This window comes from Athene noctua, chromosome 4 (genome assembly GCF_965140245.1).
Source record: "Athene noctua chromosome 4, bAthNoc1.hap1.1, whole genome shotgun sequence".
In the NCBI taxonomy this organism is placed as follows: domain Eukaryota; kingdom Metazoa; phylum Chordata; class Aves; order Strigiformes; family Strigidae; genus Athene; species Athene noctua.
In genome coordinates, this window is record NC_134040.1 from 22,907,717 (window position 1) to 22,928,461 (window position 20,745).

Consider the following 20,745-nt stretch of genomic DNA (forward strand, 5'->3'; position numbering starts at 1 on the left):
GCCCTAAATCACATTAGTATAAAAGCACTCTGCAGCTGCAGAATAGAAGGAAACTTCAAAAGGTCAAAAACTCACCATGAGAATACCATGACTCTTCCCTTAGAATTTTCTCATATTTCTAGCAACACTCACATTTATAAACTTTTGATCTACTTGTGCCAGGAACACTTACTGTTATATTTGTAGTCCAACCTGTTTCTCATCAGCACTGAGTACCTATATGTTCAAAACATTTTATCGTAAAAAAAAATTGTAAAAGCTAACTGAAGCTTCACCCACCCCTCTACTTGTAAAACTAATGTGGACTTCTATTCTTCTGGGTTTCTCTAAGTGGCTGTAGTTTTTGTTTCCTCCCTTCTGGCCTGCATAAACATTTCCACCCTCTTGTGACCAGAGTGCCAGTGGGGGTGATGTATGCCTGTGTGTCGTTCTAACATAGGACTTGAAACACATTTGATTCCAAAGGTGGGCAGCACTCTCCAACCTCACATTTTAAACATAGGAAAGTCTGCATAGTGTCTTATAAAATGGATCTACTGGTGTTTGTTTTAGAAGGTGCTTTCTAGAACATCAGATATTTCTCTGTGGTTTTCTAGCCATGCAAATAGTAAGATATTTCAATTGTATAATTAAAATATTTGAAATGTATCATTACTGCTGAGTGTAGTTCAAATCATAGGAGAATCCCGTAGCCTCTTACTAAGAATTCTACCTGTCCTCAGTGGCTTCTGAAATGTGAAGAATCACCTCTCCCACTTCCTGGATGCTCACTGGTGCCAAGGTTCAACGTGCAGGCTTTCAGAGCAACAGTAATATCTGTCATTTTGAATGAATACAAATCTCTAACAATCTATGTTTGTACGGTCCCAGTGGAAACATGTGGTGTCAGCTGTGCTCACAGTACTTTAAAGGCTTTATTAAGTCAGCTGGCAACACACCCTGTCTCCAGGCACTGAATTTTATGGCAAAGGAGCTAAGAGACTGAAACCTTGCCCCCCCCCCCCCCTTTTTTTTTTTTTTTCTTCCTTTCTCATGTCAGCTAGCTTTCAAAACCACAAGAAGTGATTTTAAAAAAGGCTTATGGGTGTGCTATGTTGTTAATACCCACAATACAGTTTACAGGTGAGCATTTATAACCACCTGCACAGTCTTACACACACACGTACACACTGTCCAGTACATTTATGCAATCCAATATAAACTCCATTCAAACTATTACTATTGAGTAAATGAGGAACTGTACAGAATTTATAAATAATTCTAAGACAGTTTTCTTAGCTCATGCAGCCATTTGAAAGGCTGTGAAAAACTGTGGGAAGGTTCTGGACCATATATCACAGTAAAAATCCACAGGTCCAGTGGCATTTTATGGACTGTACTTGCTGTTTGCTTTAATTTAGACAAAACTGTTTAATTGGTAAATGTTAAAATATTAGTTTGCTTAAGACATGTTTTGAGAATCAGTTGTTCAAAGACTGAACTTTTCAGTGACATTCAGAATCTTTTCTCTTGCAGCCATTTCGTAGAGTGACGTTTTCTGTTGTGAGTCAGCCTCAGGACCCGCATCAAGGGTCATTGCAGAGTTGCTATGACAGCGGTCTGGAGGAGTCAGAAACACCAAGCAGTAAGAGTTCATCAGGGCCAAGACTGGGTGCCCTTCCACTCCCAGAGGACAACTACGAAAGGACTACGCCGGATGGCAGTGTTGGTGAGGCAGAGCATATGGAAAATGGTAGGGGCAAACACGACATTCACACACATAATCTCACTAGCAAGTGATACTAAGTAGACTTTTGAAAGGTCAGTCCACAGACATAAATAAATATATTAAATAGCTAAAATTGTAATTATTATTTTATTTTAAAGTTTGTTAAAATGTAGATATACAAAATAATGGAACATAACACTTGTAATAAACCCAGCACTTTCTTTTCTTTATATGATTTAAAAACTATGCTGCAGAAACAGTTAAAACATTGAAAAAAATATCAGTAGAGGGCTGGGGAGATGGTAATTGAATTAAATTCCAGAATTTTAATTTTAGATAAAAACCCATAAAGGACATGTATTCTCTTTTCCTTCCATTTTTGGTTTAACAACTACTTAGGAAATTTCCCAGAATGTAGTATGTACAGCATCAGCAAAAGAAAGCAGGATTTAAAAACCCCACTCTAGAGAATTCCCTTTTCTCCCAAAATGTTATACAGTCTGTTTTCAAAATAACACTGTCAAGTCCATTCTTCATTATTTAGAAAAAAGGACATTACTTTCCTTTTCTTCACTGTTTATTTTGTATAATACATTTTAAAAATCTCATTTAAATTCAGGGTCTATTTCTGTAGAAGGGAAAAATGATGAATCTTTATTTATTCTATAGTAATTCTCCAGATATGACAAAATAAAGGTAATCTAAATCTCAGGTTTTGTTTTCCTTTCTATCTAAATCTATATAAAATTTAAAACAAAAAACAAAACCCAACCTATTCAATTTGAACTGTATTTCATAAAACCTGAATGTTTTACTCTTCTCCATTTATTGGCCTTCATCTAAAATTTTATGAAGTCAGACACTGACTTCATTGTCTTTTCATTTGCCCATAAACAATAAAATAAATTATTGTATGTCAAAGTGTATAGATTTTTGATAACGAATGAAATAATGAGTTTGCTAATCCAGTTGGAATTTGGCGTATATGAAAGAAGGGCGGTATGCTTTCTGCTGTAGAATTAATTAATTAGTTTGACTAAGTGCATGTTTTAGTTTTTCAGGCATTACAGCACTGGATAATTGTTCTTTGTTTTTTGTCTTTTCTGAGATAGACTTGACCCAATAAAAATATATTATTATTTGTGGTAAGATATTGCCAAATCTAGTATGTATGACTGAAGAATGGCTACAGCAGTCTACATATGCTTGTAATGCATATCCCAACAGCAAATGACTAATTGACCAAAAAGGAAGATGGTATTATCCATCTAAAAAGAAGATATATTAGTTTATGTATGTGTGTAAGTGTGTGTCTATATATTCTCCTTGGTTGTCTATATGAATATATCTCTTTACATTTTATTTTTCTGGGTGTGTGGGAGGGGAGAAAGTGATACTGGTATTACTAGAAAAATGTCAGAAAAAAATTTCTAGACTTTGTACCTAAATTGGGATGATTATTTTATTGTCTGTTTTGCAGTGAGATTCTGTGGTTAAGGTAATGAAACTAAACAATTTGTTAATTTCCCTGTACATGTATCAGTGCAGTAGACATTAAATTCTGAGTTCAGAAAGTATACTAAAATGGAGTATGCCTAAACTGTATTGGGAAAACTATAGAGTCACAGTTGAATATAATTTTCAATATATTCAGTAGCCAGTGAAAATCATCACACTTACTGAAGTGTAATTGAAAATGAAAAGTGCTTGAGTGGTGTCAAAAATTAAAGCAAACCAGTTTATTTAAGTTTTTGTGCTGATGCAAAAACTGGCATTGCATTCTAATATTTAAAGCATGTTAGTACTTTGATTTTTTGAAAGATGATAAGTTATATTTGGTAAGATGAATTTGTTGGATTCAGTATTGTATAGATAGAACAGATAGAAACATAAAGCTAGACAAATATATTATCCCATGAATAAGTGAACGAAAACAAAATTACCATGAAAAAAAAAAAATTGCATGGCAGGATTTGCATATAGTAATCAGGAATTCCCTCTCCTTTATAAAACCTTGAACTGAGACCTTTGAAAGGTGGGTGACACTGTGATGAAAATTGTGCTTCACATATTTTTGGATTTTGCTGTCACATTTTAAAAATAAGTTTTCAACAGTGTCATGTCATCTGCCTCCAGAAATTTTTGTTAACATTAACCTATAAATAATGAAAGAATAGGGTAGAATGTACTTTTGTTCCTTCATATGTGCAATATCTGACATTTGAATGAGAGTTTTCTGTGATCTAATTCTTAAGTCCACTTGTATTTTAACTATTTTAAGCATAACTGTATTGTTCAAATTCTGATAATGTAATCTCCTATATTAATGGAACATTCTGACAGAAATAGAATTGGAATTGAAATCTGTCAAGTGTTCATTTGTCACACTTAATTTGAATCTAGGTAATCTGCAGTGTTTAGCTTGGTTAGGTTTTAATCAGAATTTATACTTGATTTTCATGCAGATTTTCCATGGAAACAGCACTTTGGAAGCTTAGTTATTAATTGCTATTGCTTCAAATATTTACCATTTAATTTCAATTGGTGTGAAACAATGCAGTTATAACTAATTGCTTTGGATTTCCTTTGATTTTAAAGTTTGAAATGGTAATTTTCAGCACAGTAGGCTCAACCCTCCAATACATTTGATGCTTTTTTTTTTTTTTTTTTTTGGCTAGCTGACTAGGGAAAACAAGTAATTTTTATAGTTAAGGCAAATGTAAGAAGGTTGAGTTCACAGTCAAAGTAAATAGGAAATTCAGTTTTCTGTTTGCTGGTAAGAGGCCTCTTTCTATTTTCTCAGGAGAGGATAAAATGCTGGAAAGAAAATAAAGGGTAAGGGAGTTAGGTTTTTTTACGCTGTACATTACCTACCAGCCTACATGACTGTCAGATGTAGATTGAAGTTTTGTTCTGATGATTAGCTGTGGTATCAGATGCAGGAGAAAAAAAATGGGGAAGAAAAAAAGAAATGTTAGCAGATTGACTGTGAAAATTCAGTATGCAAAGATCTTGTTAATTAGTAAAATCTGCAGAACCAGAAGTAACTTCTGAGTTAATTTATCCCCTGCCCTTGGAGCTTTCCTTACAAGGAAATTGTGCTCATATGTGCAGCCTTCTTCTCTAATTTTGCTGTTAGAATGGCCTAACATAAATTGCACAATAATTTTATCAAGAACATTTTTATTACATTTGTATTTGTAAATCAAGGGTAAAGACACTACCATGGTAAAGGAGCTTCCTGGTCTTTTAGTCATAGTCTTCTGTTTTTGACAATGCCTACCACCACATATCTCAAAGGAAAGTTAAAAAAAGCCCTGTGTCAGATACTTTCAGAATTACCCATGCTCCTGACTTTAACAGTTAATAGTCAGCATGTACTTTAAATTGTGGTTTTCTAAATAATAATAACAACAGTAATAATGATGATGAAGATAATTTATCACAAGTCATTAACCCTCTTCAAGTTACTGGCCTGAAGGGTATCTTTCAATAGGAAAATCCTCTGAAGGCTATCAAAATGGTTTTATTTTTATTTGCTTTTTTCTTTTGTTTAATAGTTTTAGTGACTGTTTCTTTTTATCATTATGAGAAAGATCATGAAAGATTCCATTATACTTTTAAAATACTATGGATTATTATGTTTTCTTATAATTTCTCTTTCAACTGAACTTTATATATTCCCAGGTTTTTCAGCCTTTGATCATGATATATCTGTTGGGTTTTTTTTTCATGAACTTCTATTTCTCCTAATATACATAGGGGTAGCTCAAGATATATTATCATCATTTGGGGAATGGACAATGCAGAATTTTCATATTAATTCCTATGTTATTAATTAGACATACGATCTCTAAGCAGAGATTTTCATTGTTCTGTTTCATGTCCATTCAACTGGTTCTGTCGAGTCTCTCTTATGTTTCTTGCAGCTTTCTTAGAAATATTTCATTATATTAATTATTTTTTTCAGATTACTATATACTTACTATTTTTTTTATAAATATAGTGGCCTAACCAGTTGTGGGGTTTTTTTGTTTGTTTGGTGTTTTTTTTTAATTTATCTAGAGTACCTATTGCAGTGAAACTGGAGTTCTGCAGATTTTGTCTCACATGTTCTTCCCTGGAGATTTTTTTCCATGCAGTCATAATTAGACTCTTTGCCACACCTGAGATACCTGCATTAAAGCTAGCTCAAGTATTTCTGCAGGAACATACATATCTTTGGTCTGCAGCACAGTACTTTAAGTTAGCCTCTGTTTTGGTATCAAATATATAAGGGTTGGAGAACAGCAGTCATATCTGAAAGAAGGAAAATAAGGGAATGGTTTGCAGCTTCCATTTTCACAAGGGGAAATTGAGTAAAAAAAGATTAAGTGACTTCTGAAGTCATAGAGGAAGTAAGAGGCAGAGCTTGGAAAGGAGCTCAGAATTTTTGTGATTCAGTTACTTGTCTCTCACAAAGAAATCGGTAGATAAATTACACTGGCTGACACATGAAGAACTAAAAAACAAGGAAAAGTGCATTATCTCAGTTCATATATTCTGATACTATGCTATGTTCTCATTAACAATTTCAGATTTACACCATAAGTGTCCAAGTTCCACTGTCAATATAGAGAAGGGGTTCATGGTATATGAGATGGTGACTTGAAAATGTGAAAGGAATTTTGACAATTAATAAATAAAATTAATTTTATTTATAAGAGCATTGTCTCACTTTTACTTCTAAGATAGAATATTAATCTGTTCTCTGGACCAAAGTGTAAAATGAAAAAAGAATCCATTAGTTTAGAGAATCCGTGTTTTCAGAATCCATTTCCCTTTAGCTTTTTGTAGTGCAAATAAACACCGGTTAATGTTCTTGAAGACTTAAATGTCCTTATTGTAAACATTGCAAAACAGACATTCATTGACTTATACCATAGAATTACTGTACTTTTGCAGTTCCCATTATTGGCAGGTGTTCTGTTCTCTTGAATTCGGGTCTTAAAATTGCATGTGAATAATTTCACTTTTAAAACTGTGTCCTGAAAATGTTGTAAGTAGTCCATCTGAGAGGTTGAGTCAGTAGAGGTTTTCAGTGTAGTGATTATATGCTAATAGTTCCTTTTTCAGTTTGCTTCTTCTTTCAGTGCTGGTACATGCACTTTTTCTTAAATATTACCCTGCAAAAATGCCAGAAAGTGCTGCACAAATTAGTATATAATACATATACATAAGAATTCTTATCCTTGTTTCGGATAAATTGTAACTTATAATTAAGCACACAATGATCTCTGGATTCTGTATACCTAGCAACAGATATAGGTAATGTTTTGGAACACATACATACTCAGTGATGGATTATGTCCTGAGCCAGTTTGTTTTGAGAATGGAGCATTCTGATAAAATCTGTAAAAAGACATAAGAGGAAAAAACCCCAGTTTCTAAGACAGAAGACACACTGTACAGGGATCCCTGTTATACTAGTGTAATCTTTTATAAGACAATGAACCTGGCTGGGAAGAACATTGGTTGTTTTCTTCCTTGAATTTTTTTCCTTTTCAATCTTTTACCATGTTCCTTTAGAGGACCTTACATCACATGTCTGTGAGTTTCTTTAGCAGAGGAATATGTGGTTTCATAACTTATATGCACAGTAATACCCGAAATTTCAAACCTGTATGGTATTTGTTCTTTTAAGAGTTATTTGCATTTTGAAGTGTTATATGTATATACTTACAATAGAAATGAGGGAAGTGTATTTTTATTGTGTTACAAATTCCTAGTGCTGATATATATTTTTTAATTTTATTAGGTTATAATATGCTACAGAAAGATGAGCAATTTTGGGGGGTTGTGCATTGTATGTCATTGCACTATGGCTTATTATATCTTATCTACTATTCTGTGTTTACATTGTACTTCAAATGCATAATTCAAAGTAAAGAACCAGATATAGGTCAACTGTGAGCAGAAATAACTCTCACTGAAGCCACCAGAATAGTATATTGTTTATGTCCTTTCTCTTTACCTTTTTATTTTCTAAGACTGTCCAGAGAAATACCAACAAATTCTGTATACTACTTATTTATGAAATATACCTGACTATCGCTGTGATTGTTTTCAGCTTGATCAGGATTTTGACTGCTCAGAGAACATATGCTTGGATCTGCTGGAATCAAAGAAGGAATGTGTATTTCTGTATTGGAAATCCACCCCTACACATTGATGGCAAATCATTCAGCATTCTTCTGATTTTCTGAATAGCATTGTTATTTCTCTTGCTGTTCTCTGTTTGGTGCTTTCTCACTGTATTTGCTCTAGTCTTCTTTGCACTTCATAGTGAAGAATAGCATATGGATTTTTTTTTTTTTTTTTTTTTAAGCAATATTACAAGGTTGCTTCCTCCACTCTGGATTTTGGCATCCTGCTATTAAAAATAAAATACATACAGCAATAATTGTTGGCCACTCTAAAAAGCAATATATTGATATCAGACAACTTGAACTACATTTACTAAAACTAATCTTTTTTTTTTTTTTTTTTTTTTTTACCTTTAAAGAGGGAAGTTTGTATTTACATTCCATCAGTTTTTAATCAATAATTTGAAAATGGAGAAAGACTTTGGATTCTTAAAGAGCCCTTCCTACAGTTATATCTGTTACGATGAAGCAGTGAGGGAAGGATTTATATGTGCATGTGGGTGTGCACACATGTACACATCTTGGTGAGTCAGTTCTTATTGCAAATACTCATGAGATCTAGACAGTTGTGCTTACATAAATTGCCTCATCTATGAATTTCAAATCAATTCACTAAGGTGGATATGAAAGAACATGCTAAACTGAGAAGTGGAGAGCTAAGTCATCAGGAAGTGAAGCAGTATGTCCAATGTAATGTTATGAATTGATCTTTCATCTGGTAATTGATCCAAACACTGCCCACCCCTCAAAAGGTAATAATTTGGACACAAACTTCCAGTTTGCAGTCAAGTTGATGAGAGTTTTGCTATTGACTTTGTGGAGTTAGGCTTTTGTCCAAGTCCTCTGTGCCAGATGCTTGCTCAGGCTGCCTCCCACTGATGCAGACTGCAGAACACCCTTTGATACTGTCAGACTCCTGAATGTAGACAGAGGACAAAATGCATTCCCAACTTCACATTCTCAAGGAATAAGAGGCATCTGGATTATGAATGGAATATTTAGCAACCTTTGCATTCATGGCAGCCTCTTGGAAAAAAATCTAATACGGATAGTCAGTGGAAATTTACTTTTTCTCAATTCAGAGGAGCTTTTTCAGCATACTGCATTTTCCTAGTTTTGTATTTGTATTTAATGACAGTTTCTTCAGTTTCCTGGACATCATTAGATCTTTCTGTCGCTTCTAATCTTTAAGTATAATGAAGATCCAGAAGAAGTGCTTTAGAGGGCTCTTTCTTCTCCATTTCAATGAAAAATACATTTTGTTCTCTTCTGCTGGTTCTTAACTACTGTTAGATTTATTTATTTAATATTCATTGCAGCAAATGACAATATTTTATTATATACTACCTTTATAAAACACATAATATTACTACTTTTGTCTTTCTCATTTGCTCATATCAAAGTTTGATACTTTGAGTTTTATGTTTTTAAAAGTTGTGGTAGTTTTTTCTATATGCAAAAAAAAGACTGATGAAATCAAGAGAAGAAACTGTATCTTTTCCTGAGTCCATTTTTAAAAATACCAAGTATGAATTACTAATTCAGAACAAAAATCTGACTGTATTTTCAAACTTGTGTACTTGGATTGAAGGGACAAGAACATGACTAATTGGCCACACAGCTGAATCTAAATGAATCGTAGCAGTCACAAATATCTGTTTTTAAAAACCTGCAAAGAAATTCAAATCTTAAGCATATTAAACGGACATGTGCCCATCTATGTCATAAAGAAAAATCAAAATGTTAACTACCCTTTTTATATTAAGACTCTGAGTAAAAGTGGAGTGCAAGTATACAGAACAGATATGTATTGCCCCCAGTTATTGATACATACAGTGATTTCATAAGTTGTTGCATTTTCACATCTAAGTAACTTCTTAGTGTTCTCATTTGTTTCTTTTAAAGTAATTTGTAATAAAGATCTGTAAAATGTAAAGTTCTCTGTGACAAAACATAGAAAAAAGATATAAAGATCTTTAAGATCTATAAAGAAAAAAACATATTTAAAAGGATAAAAAGATTCAATCTTGCATTTCTTTTTACATCCCAAACTGCAATTTTACATTCTTTCAGCCTGTAGCTTACCTATACAACTCAAAAAAGTTTCTTGAATGCAATTTTTTTTCTTTTTTCCCTAGTTGCTACATAACTTAATTCTCCAAGTCTAATCATAATCTGGAAAGGTTCATCATGCTGGCAGTATTCCTGTGTGTCAGCCTTCCACAGATTTATTAATGAATCCCATATATGGGAAACCAAACCAATGTATAGGGTCAAACCAAAGATCATCTGGTGGATGAAATTGGTGCTCAGGGAAGAATACAACGGGGCAAGTAAATTGATTAATCTTTCAATTATTGTCTTATATATCAACAGTTTGTGACTCAGATTCCCTGAGCCGCATACAATGAATGTAATGACCTTTATGGATTTATGTACACAAATTTGTTCAGTTTCCATTAGAATGCATGCAACTTTTAATGTCTTTTTTTCCTAATGAGGGTTCTGAAGTGATTGTGTGTCCGAATAGTCTTGGATTGGACAAAGGAAAAATGAACTTGCTAGCCTGTTATCTCTGGAAGTACTTTTTTCTTTTATTATTTCATTTCCTGAGAACAGCAAGTAATTTATACAGGAAAACAGAAAGAAGTAAGGTCTTAAAAACAAAGACTGAAAGGAAGTGTGTGTATTTCTTATGTATTTAAGCAAATATTAATATCAGGCTAATATGCCAAAATCTAGAGAATGGTATTTAAAGGAAGTAGAAGCCCCAGTACAATATGTGATGTCTGGAGTTCTGAAAGTTCTATTTTATAGGAGGTAATTGCTTTTCAGAGAAAAGTAACTACTTCTTTAATGACTAGAGGATTTCAAGGCCAGCATAATATAAATTCAGACATTTAAGTATTTCTGAATTTTACTAAAGTATTGTCTATATGTGCAGCAACATAACATTCAATGTGAAATGGTCATTAAATGTCAAATGGTTGAATATCTAAAGAAAGGATCATGGCATATGCTAAACCAAGATGAATATTACGATTTTAAAGAAACTATACCAATTCATTAGTACCATAGTTTAAAGAAAAATTCCAGAGGAGGTTGACTTGTATTTGGCAAGGAAAAATGTTAACAACAAAACCACCACCAAAAAAAAAAGGGAGTTAGGCTCCAACATAGTTTTTATGCACAGATAAAAGCAAAAACAAAGTCAACATTTATTATGTAAGAAAATGTATTTTAGCAATCTGCCTTTTATAAAGGTAGGGTTTGGTGGTTTTTTGGTTTTTTTTTTTTTTTTTTTACTTTAGACTAGAATGTTAAATTCTAATAATACTAATTTCAAACCTTATATCGCAGTTAGATTGGAACATCAGTGATTGGCCCATTCATGTTTAAGAGAGTCGTCCATTCTCATGATGCTTTTAAGAATTATGGAAAGTACAAACACATCTCAGAAAATAATACTTTAAAAACAGTTTTTTGATATGTGATTAAAATCTCTTCTTCTTTCTACTATATAAAATAATTTAAATTAAGGCATGTGTAGTGTAAATTTCTGTTTGAATAGTAGAAATAAAATCTGAAGATAGTGAAGGAAGAACAGTAATGATGGAGTTAATTTAGTTTGATGGTTGCATGCTCTCTTGCAACCAAACAAAAATGCCTATTCCAGCTTTCCGAACCTGTTTGTCTTAACCTGTTTTTTGCTCTATTTAAGGAACAAAATCAACCCTAAAGTGCCCGGCACAGCACTTGTTCTTTTAATAAGCAGTCTGTGTTATTTCATCAACAAGGGAAGTAAAATAAAAGTGTATCATATCAAAAATTTCATGTAAACGAGACATAGGACAGGCTTGCACCAAAGTGCAGGGTTTTTTTCCTATGCTATTGTGCTAATTTGTTTTCTTGAGCCAAGGATTTTTCTGTCTTTTCCTGAGATTGTAACAGTTCTATAAAGACCAGTAGTGTCAATGGAGGAAATCTTGGAAAGAGGCTTTTAAAATTAAATCTCAAGAAACCAAAAAGTGTGTAGTACTTGTGTCAGGCTGTCCTACTATCTTTAAACTGTTTCAGGTGCATTGTAGATGGTTTTCTTATTTAGGGCTATTTTGCTAACAATTAGTTCATATTGTCTTTGAAGAGGATAATCTGTGCCCCTTTTTGGGGCAGTGCAATGAAATTTAAATTATCATGAGACATTAAAATAACATTTATTAGTGGAATTTGACATTGCCAGCTTTTATTATGAAGAGCAGGCAAAGGTATTTGATGTAATTTTTGCCTTCCACTGATGTTAGCTAATAACAAGAAACTTCTGTTCTCTAAGTGGAGAATAGGAACCTTTTTGTTTTAACAGAATATATGAGAATTAAGCTTATGTATGTATTATATGTCATTTTATTAATATCTTTCAAAGTTTAATTCCGTTAGCAGTGGCCATCATTCCCTGCTACTGAATTACATAATTTGTGCTAGTAATCTTTTCATATTCTGCCATGCATTGCAATAATAATACAGGGATTATTGTGATATGCCAGTAATTTTATAGTTCTGGGAATGTGTCTGTTTTAGCTGTCTCATACAGCCACAGTTTAAGTACATGAGAGAGAAATAAAACAGTTAACTTCAGTTGGTTTCTAGTGGCTTTGGGGGGCAGAAGGGTTAAGACAGCAAAAGAGGAGCAACCATGAGTGATACTACTACATATGCTAATTTTTATAATGTAAGCAAAGTACTTTAGTTGTGTTTGAGGATGGTGATTCAGTGCCCCACAGCATGATTAAGATACTGTATTTAATGCAGTTTCTTTTTTTGTTAAACAGTTTTTTGTGAAAAAAAGTGGGCAAAGATACTTGAAGTGAAATCTTCTGCTTAAAATTATGTACCAAAAGTTTTTATGCTTACTGAAAGTTTGTAATAACATGGTGATAGAAATTTCATAAGGGCATTTAAAGCATATAAGAAAATCTTTAAGCTGTCCTGAAGCACTGAAAAAATGGTGATTGATTCATTTGACAATATACAAGGAACCTGCACAATCTGACTTGCAAGTCATACAGAACCTCCACACATGACTCACATCCTTCCTGAGATTCTGTTTCCAACATGTAGGTGAACACAAGTACAATGAACTGGCAGAGGAAAGAAACAGCATGGGCTTTGGTTCTATGGTTCTACTCTAAGCATGCTCTGGCCAGCACTTTCAGATTTTAATAATTATCATAGGCCTTAGGAAACCTGAAAGAAAAACAGGATTTAATAATTCTGACAACATATGTTATCCTTTATGTTATCCTTTCTTTTTTTTTTTTTTTTTTTTTTTTTTTTTAAATGAGTGCAGAATTATCTATTATGCCCATAGATCTCTACCTGGAGGACGCCATGGGTGGAAGGGAAAGGGTGGTAAGAAAAAGAAAATCAGATTTTGATCTGTACCAAAGTGTCTTTCTGTCTTTCTTGATATGAGGGTCTCAACAGCAGTTTGCAAAGGGCATGGGTAGAATTGATTTTTCCCACCCTTTGCTTCCACCTATACTGGAAATGACCATTTCTGTAGAATTAAACTTTGGGAAATAACAACAGCATAAGAAGTTGCCTCATGGACATACCCTGATGAAGCAAAGTAGTCCAAGAGTCAAAGAGGAATACATACTGGATTTTATGAATGGCAATACAGAGCACAGTGTCTATACTGCCACAATGCACTGTTCCTAACAAAGGCAGCTCCTTAGAGGCATAGCTCACTTGCTAGAAGCATAGTTATGGGAACTTGAGACACAATCAGATCTAATCTCACAAATAGTAATGGAAGAATACAGAAAAACTCAATGTGCCAAAGCTTTAGATAAGTGAATATTTTTCTCTTGCTTTTCTCTTCAAAAGGAAACAATTGCCTTTAGCTTTTTTACCAGGTAGGGTCCCACATGCTGTTGCTCGTGCTGTGAATTTTAAGTTGGAAAACTTTTCCAAAACTTAAAGACCTTATCCTGAAGTTTCTTAATAAATGCTATATTATCTGAGGAACTTATGTTATAAAACTAAAATATTTTCTCTAACACAGTTCTTTATCTGGTACTGTTTTCCTGCCACGTGTAACTGACATATAGAAAGTGCTTTTTCAGAAAGGCCTAAGTAAACAAATTGTACTGACAAGACAAATTTGTTTATTACTGTGAAGATAAATAGGAAAAGAATTGAATCGAGCCCAGGTCAATAGCGACAGAAAGTCATTACTCTAAGGTGGCAGTTAAGTGACTTGTGTAAAATAGCACTTGAAAAATATTACCTACTGGAGAGATGCTTATGCCCACAAAAGCATTAACTAGCATCCTGGTTGAGACTGTCAGCTAAGGAAAGAAGATATCTAAGAACAACCAAGAAAAAAGGACCTGATACAATGTCCATTAGTCTTTGGCAATATGGCAGTTTGCATGTTTGGCTGGCTTTATATCATGGACAGTGTTCTGTCTGCTCACAACCTGGCACTTCCCATCAGCACTTTATGTTTATAAGATTGAATTTCAACAATGGGTTAAAATAGTCAACAGAAGGGTAGTGAAGGAGACTAGTCATAGTATAAGTTCCAAAGCAGAATTAGTTCCTATATTTCCTAGCACTTGTATTAACCTGATTTTAAATATTCTTAAGCGAATGAGCTACTTCAGGTTCAGATAACCCCACTATAAAGAGGTTTTGTAATGCTATTAAAAAATGCTAACTGTTGCCTCCTGGAAAGTGATGGTACTTTGTAGTAATGGAATTCCAGAGTGCTTGCACTAGCTGAAAATAAATTCAGTTGTTCTCTGCCAAGAAAGGGTAGAAACCAGAATGGAATAAAAAAATTGTTTTTACTAGTCTTAAGATTTTAAACCAATTCTGCTTTTCTTCAGAAAGGAACTTTTTTCCCTAATTTTACCATATTGATTCACTATTTTCTCTCACAAACATCTCTTGAAACCATCTTGTGCTGTGATTTTCCCAGTGCCTTGACAACCACTTTGATAAATAATCCCATCTTTGTCCAATTATATAAATACACATATATATGCATATAAATGTATACAATGTAGTTTCCAAATAGGTCTTGAAGGAGCAATTGAACATCAAGAAATGCCATCAAAAGTACCTTTTTAAATGCTTTTGATATGTTCACTAACAAATTCTTGGAAGGCAGAGAATCCCTGTGTTATGCTTTATAATCTGGTCTCAAAATCTCCGATATCTTGAGCACTGGGAGGGGCTTTCTGGGACTTGTCTGCGTCATCTCTTTCACTATTAATCCTGAAGGGATTATTGGTTTACAACAATTAATCCATAAACTCATTTAGACAGTCTAAATCTGAGTTATTCTTACCTTTCCACATCTCACACAGGACTAAAATTTCCTTAACACAATGCTACAATAATCACTTATTTTTCCACAGGAACTATAGTCTGTACAAGGGATAAAATATTTAAGCATACAGTATTTCTAAGATTCAGCCATAGGGAGATAGACTAGAACTCATCCCCACTACTATTGCAACTGGGTAAATAAGGGAATTACAACTGTTAGAAACAGGTAAATATAGTCCCATCCTTAAGGCCCTATATTTTGCAACTGATATTCACTTAACTAACACTTTATATTGAGACATAGTGAAAACACTGCCAGTAGAATCTATTCAACCAGGCAAGCCATTATTTATAGGTTGCAGATGACTAGATTGTAACTAATGCTATCAGTAGGAATACAGAATTGTAGGAAATATCAAAATCTGTATATTTTATTCTTCTTTGATTACACACACTTTGGACCAAATACTAACTGTATACTAGAACACATTGTCTAAATCCTACAAGTCTTGAGCTGCTCACATATATAATAGAATATTGTCAGGAGTCATGGAAAGCCCCCCTAAGAAAAATATACAATAGGTTAACCTCAAAACAACTTTTAAACATATACAAATTTATGATAGTTTTTAGTTACATTCATATATTTTGGTGGGTTTTTTTACATATTTCTGTGCTTCATTCCTAACACCTGAATGCTAGATTATTTATGTGTGTGTTTCTCATAACTCCCAGAGATGTGACTAGCAAAAATAACAAAATTGTGCAAAGTTTCACTTCTGTATGTGTCACAAGACATTCTTCTAGATGAAAAAAATGTAATTCGTTGAGATGATTATTAAAGATAATTGCGTTTAGAAATTTTCTTGCTATAAAATAATGACGTGTCTATTGCAAAAGGCTGCTTACATTTTTTAATTATAGCAGTCTTAACTATGACTTTATGTGTTTTAGCATTATATAAAATGCTGCTGACATTAGTGAGAGTTGTAGTGCTCCTTGTCATGGAAAATCTGGCAAAATATGCAATGTCTGTGCCTTTCAAGACTCTGATCACTGGAATACAACCTGAAAATAATGACAAATGTTCAGAAACTTTTAATTTATTTTTTTTTTTTTTTTAAAGAAAGCACAGAGAAAACAATTTTATTTTTCCTCAGCTTTCTAGGAGGTGTTTTGTGAAAGTTTGAATGTGTTTTCTAATCTCTCAGATCTGAACTTGGACAGCATTTGAAATCTTTGCAGTTATTACTGTAGCTAAATAGAGATAAGTATTTTTATCATCTTAGCAGACTGTCTTGCAAAAACCTTTCATTTGGTGGAATGAGAGAATGAAAACAAAAATGTTTTTAAGATTTCCCCTTGAAATAATAGGTTTCAAAAGTAAAAAGTTGGAAACTTAATTACAAGTAAATAAAATGATATATTCATTCAAATGGTAAGCAAATCATTAATCGGCGATTCAAGTAGACAAATACTAATCTTTGTATGGGATGCAGTTGCATCATGCTGCATCGGCAAGAAATAAGCTGTTTTCACCTTTGTGTCTGACTTAAGTGCTCATTTCACAACATGAATGGGAATAGATACTGGGAGCTGGAGAGTCAAAGTTCTGGTTTAGGTCTGCTGCAGTCAGTGTGAGACAATGAAAAAATTCTGTTGATTACAACACAGATGCAAAATCCATTTCATAAAATTAATAGGAAGTTCTTTGTAAGGATCACTGATCTTCTCAAAGGGAAAGCTGCTGATAACTGCAAATTTCAGGCATGTTTCTTCCAAGTTTTAGTTTGATTAAGCTCAAGTTTTACCCTGACTATTGTCATCATTCAAAGAATGTCTATATTCATGGTGTAATCCAAGCATATATTTGTCAACAAGGGAAAAAAAAAATATTAGAACTGAAGAAAAAGGAGCCACAGTGGCTTGATATGGAACAATACATTCATTTTCCTAAATAAATATTTTCCACCAGAGATAGAAAATTATATTAAATAAGCTAAACTCTGCATGCATGCCCTATTGATTTTAGATGTGAATTGGCAATGCTTAATTCCGAGGGAGTTTCTCTGGCCCTTTCCAAGCCAGGTTTTGGGGTTTTTTTTCCCCCCAAGAGGTTCTTTACTGTTAACAAGTATATCTAGTATCAAGGGCAGGGGGAAGTTTACAACGTTTCCACTACTCCAGGAGCATTCCTGAAGGGCCTTTCCTTTCTTAACACCGAACTTTCATGCAATGCGGTAGTTTTCAGGAGAATTTGGAGAACTGGTTGCATTTCAGGTACATAAAAAAATAATCAGTTGAACAATAACTTACTTTTAGTGTAATATATAAGAGTATTATTGATGGTAAAATAATGCAGGTTATTTTACTGAATGTTTTAGTAGGCTTAAGGAATAATTACCCTTTTGTTATGCAAGAAATAGCTAATACTGTAATTAAGACAATGTTAAATATTCCTTGTGGGTGCTTTAAAAATACTTTTTTAAGCTTTCTGGTAAAAGTGACAGTCTATTCTCTGATAGTGTTGGAGTTCGAAGAAAGAAGAAATGCCATTAGTGAAGGTGCCTCAGTGCTACAGAAAATCAGATTTATATTTCGGTTTGTTTTTTGAATAAGTTTAAAGATCCTATGTCTTCTGCATACTTTTCAAAAACATATAGCCAACATAGCTGCAGCTTTTAAATTTTTATTATTGTCATAAAAAATAAGGAAACTTGCAGCAGATAATTATACGACAACAGTAGAACCACTAATGTGAAAATGACTTCAACAAAAGTAACTTTCCAGCATTAATTATAATAAATGCAATTATTTAGCTGGAGAGAATGAAAAGGGCATTTATATTTATACTAGAATTATACTTAATGTTTTTTCTCCATTTTAAAGTGTCATAAATCTAGCATTTTAAGTTATTTATGTTACATTCAGTTAAAGGTTAAGTTCAGCTATCTAAGAATAATCATAATCTAAAGAAGAAAAACATTTGCATTAAACGCTTCATTATGTAGTTTTTAAAAGAAAATGGATTTTAATTATTTCAACCACAAAATACTTTGGTGTGCACTGCAGTGTTTTTCTATTCCATTTATTCTGCTGAATTAGAATAGTCTGTTTCATTTGAGTGGTAGATAGGGCTCCGATTGCAGAACATACACCCTTCCCTTCCTAGTGTATCTTTATCATGAACCTCACTATCATAGTTATTTATGAAAGTGCTTATAGATTCACAGTCCTGGTGAAAGAATTAAGACTCTTTTAATGAAAATTAAAGCTCACTCACTCTTCTACATTTTTATTTCTTTAAAATACTAGCTTACAAGAGTTTCCCATACTCTAGGTGGTATTTTTTAATCCTTTAGCAGAGGTAGTAAAACTAAAAATAAAATTACTTAAAAAAAGAAAAAATAAAAAACCCACTTTCCTTACAAGAAACCTGAATTCTTAGGAGATATCAGCATTCTAAAAGTGGTTTTTTAGTTAGTTTGTTTGTTTTCTTGAAAAAAATTAAAGAAATTTTGTTTTAGTCAAACGATTTAAATAATTTGTTTCTAGATTATTCCTCCTTGATAGTGCAGGCTATAATAATGTACAGTACATTTTTTTATAATCTTAGCTTGCTTAGGTATGCATATTGTTGAGGTTTTAAGACTTTCCAATCCTTTCTTTTTTCCTCTCTTAAATTATTTCATTACTAATGTGGAATATTTTTTTGACAAATGACATAATTTTGGGAGTTAACTTTACATTGTATAATTACTTTTAAAATAGTTTTATTGTTTTCCTTTATTTAAATATTAAGTGAAAAAATGAAGGGGAAATCCAATTAAAATTTAATATATTTTTCTTCTCTGGGAAACAAATTTTTTAAAATTTCTAGTTACATTTGCGGTAGCTGCTTAGGTATGGAAATCCTTTGGATTTTTTAATCATTGTTCTATAAATATTTTGTAGTCAATAGTTGATTATACTAATGGTAAAGGAAATGATTGAGTTCAAATATAAATAAATGTCAAAATACTTATGTCTCTTGTGAGTGTTACCGTCACCTCATGATGATAATATATCATGTAGCTTATTAGCCTTGCAGGGTTACAAAAATAAAACAGCAGGACATGATGCAGGAGAAATATTTATATCACTGCATGGTGATTTCCAGACTTAGAATAAAATATCATGTAAACTGCTAATATCAAATGGAGGCACCTGTAAAGAATAATTTCTAAAGTTCTTTTCCACATTGGTTTAGGGCACTGAAAATGAAAACTTCAGAGTGAAAACTAAGGTAAAGATAATAGCTTTTCCTCTGTAAATGCCCTAACAAAATCTAGTGTGAAAAAGTACTAGTACATATAAGATCTAGTAGACGATCTGATTCTTTGCTTTGCTGGATCATTCCGTAATGTCTATTCTTAGGAGAAAAGGAGGCAGAGGGGTGAACTCCTTGCTCTCTACAGCTTCCCAAGGAGGGTAAGTGGAAAGGGAGGCGCTGATCTCTTTTCCCAGGGAACCAGTGCTAGGATGTGTGGGACTGGTTGAAAGCTGCACCAGGGGAGGTTCAAAGTGAACATTAGGAAGCATTTCTTTACTGAGAGGGTGATCGACACTGGAACAGGCTTCGTAGAGAGGCAGTCAATGTCCCAAGCCTGTAAGTGTTTAAGAGGCATTTGGACAATGCCCTTAATAACATGCTTTAACTTTTGGTAGAAGATTGTTGTAGGTCTGTTCTTTTCTACTGGAACTATTCTATTGCATTCTAATTTCAAAAAAATATTATTTTCATGTAGAACAATGGAATGTTCAGTGTAGGGAAAAAAAGAGAGGAAAGGAAACCAGATCTAAGTTCTAAACTATTTTTCTAGGCTTTTCCTTTTCCGTATTATGCTTTTCAGATCTAATTGTTATGGATGTCCAGTTCGGAATATGTTTGTAAAGCTCAGATTTTTGTAAATTTCTGATCAAACAATGAGGCTTACTATAACATGAGTTTTTATTTTCCATGTAGTCCACAAGTCAAATGATTTTGGAATAAAAACATTCTTAACAGATGTAGGAATAATTTATTTCATTTGGTATAGCTTTACTGAAGGAAACTAAAATTAAGAAAAATACTTTAGATGTAAATACTCTTTAAAAAAATATTATATTTGAGATTTTTTTTTTTCATAAAAGAGAGACAGTAGGGACTGGAAGAGGCTTTCCGCTCAACAGTCCCATTCTCTCACAGACAATGTTGTCATTTACTTCATGTTATAAATTTGTTGAGCTCCAACTTAAGGCTACTACCATAAAAAGAAAGCAAATTTCTACATTTCTGTTGTGAGATAGACAGGAACTGTGAGTTTGATGAGATGAAAAATTACTGTGCTGCCAGCTCGTTCCTTTTCATCCTTATACCTTACACCTCTAGGTTTTGCCATCTCATAGATATGAGATAAGCCAAATTTGAAGTCTAAAATGTTTTGCCATTCAAGCCTTTGACCAGTCTGGATCAGTGATCTCCAAGCCAGTGTT

At 33.1% G+C, this 20,745-nt stretch overlaps 1 protein-coding gene across 3 annotated transcripts in view; it reads left to right on the forward strand.

Annotated features, from left to right (window-relative positions):
* Nucleotides 1-20,745, forward strand: part of PCDH7 (protocadherin 7) — a 326,982-nt gene that overhangs the window by 147,176 nt on the left and 159,061 nt on the right. The window contains exon 2 of one of the 3 annotated variants that reach the window (XM_074904630.1): nucleotides 1,516-1,708. In XM_074904630.1, coding sequence (XP_074760731.1) covers nucleotides 1,516-1,708 — 193 coding nt within the window. Of the gene's footprint in view, nucleotides 1-1,515; nucleotides 1,733-20,745 lie in introns of all 3 variants that reach the window. The other 2 variants (XM_074904632.1, XM_074904629.1) reach the window with 2 other exon arrangements.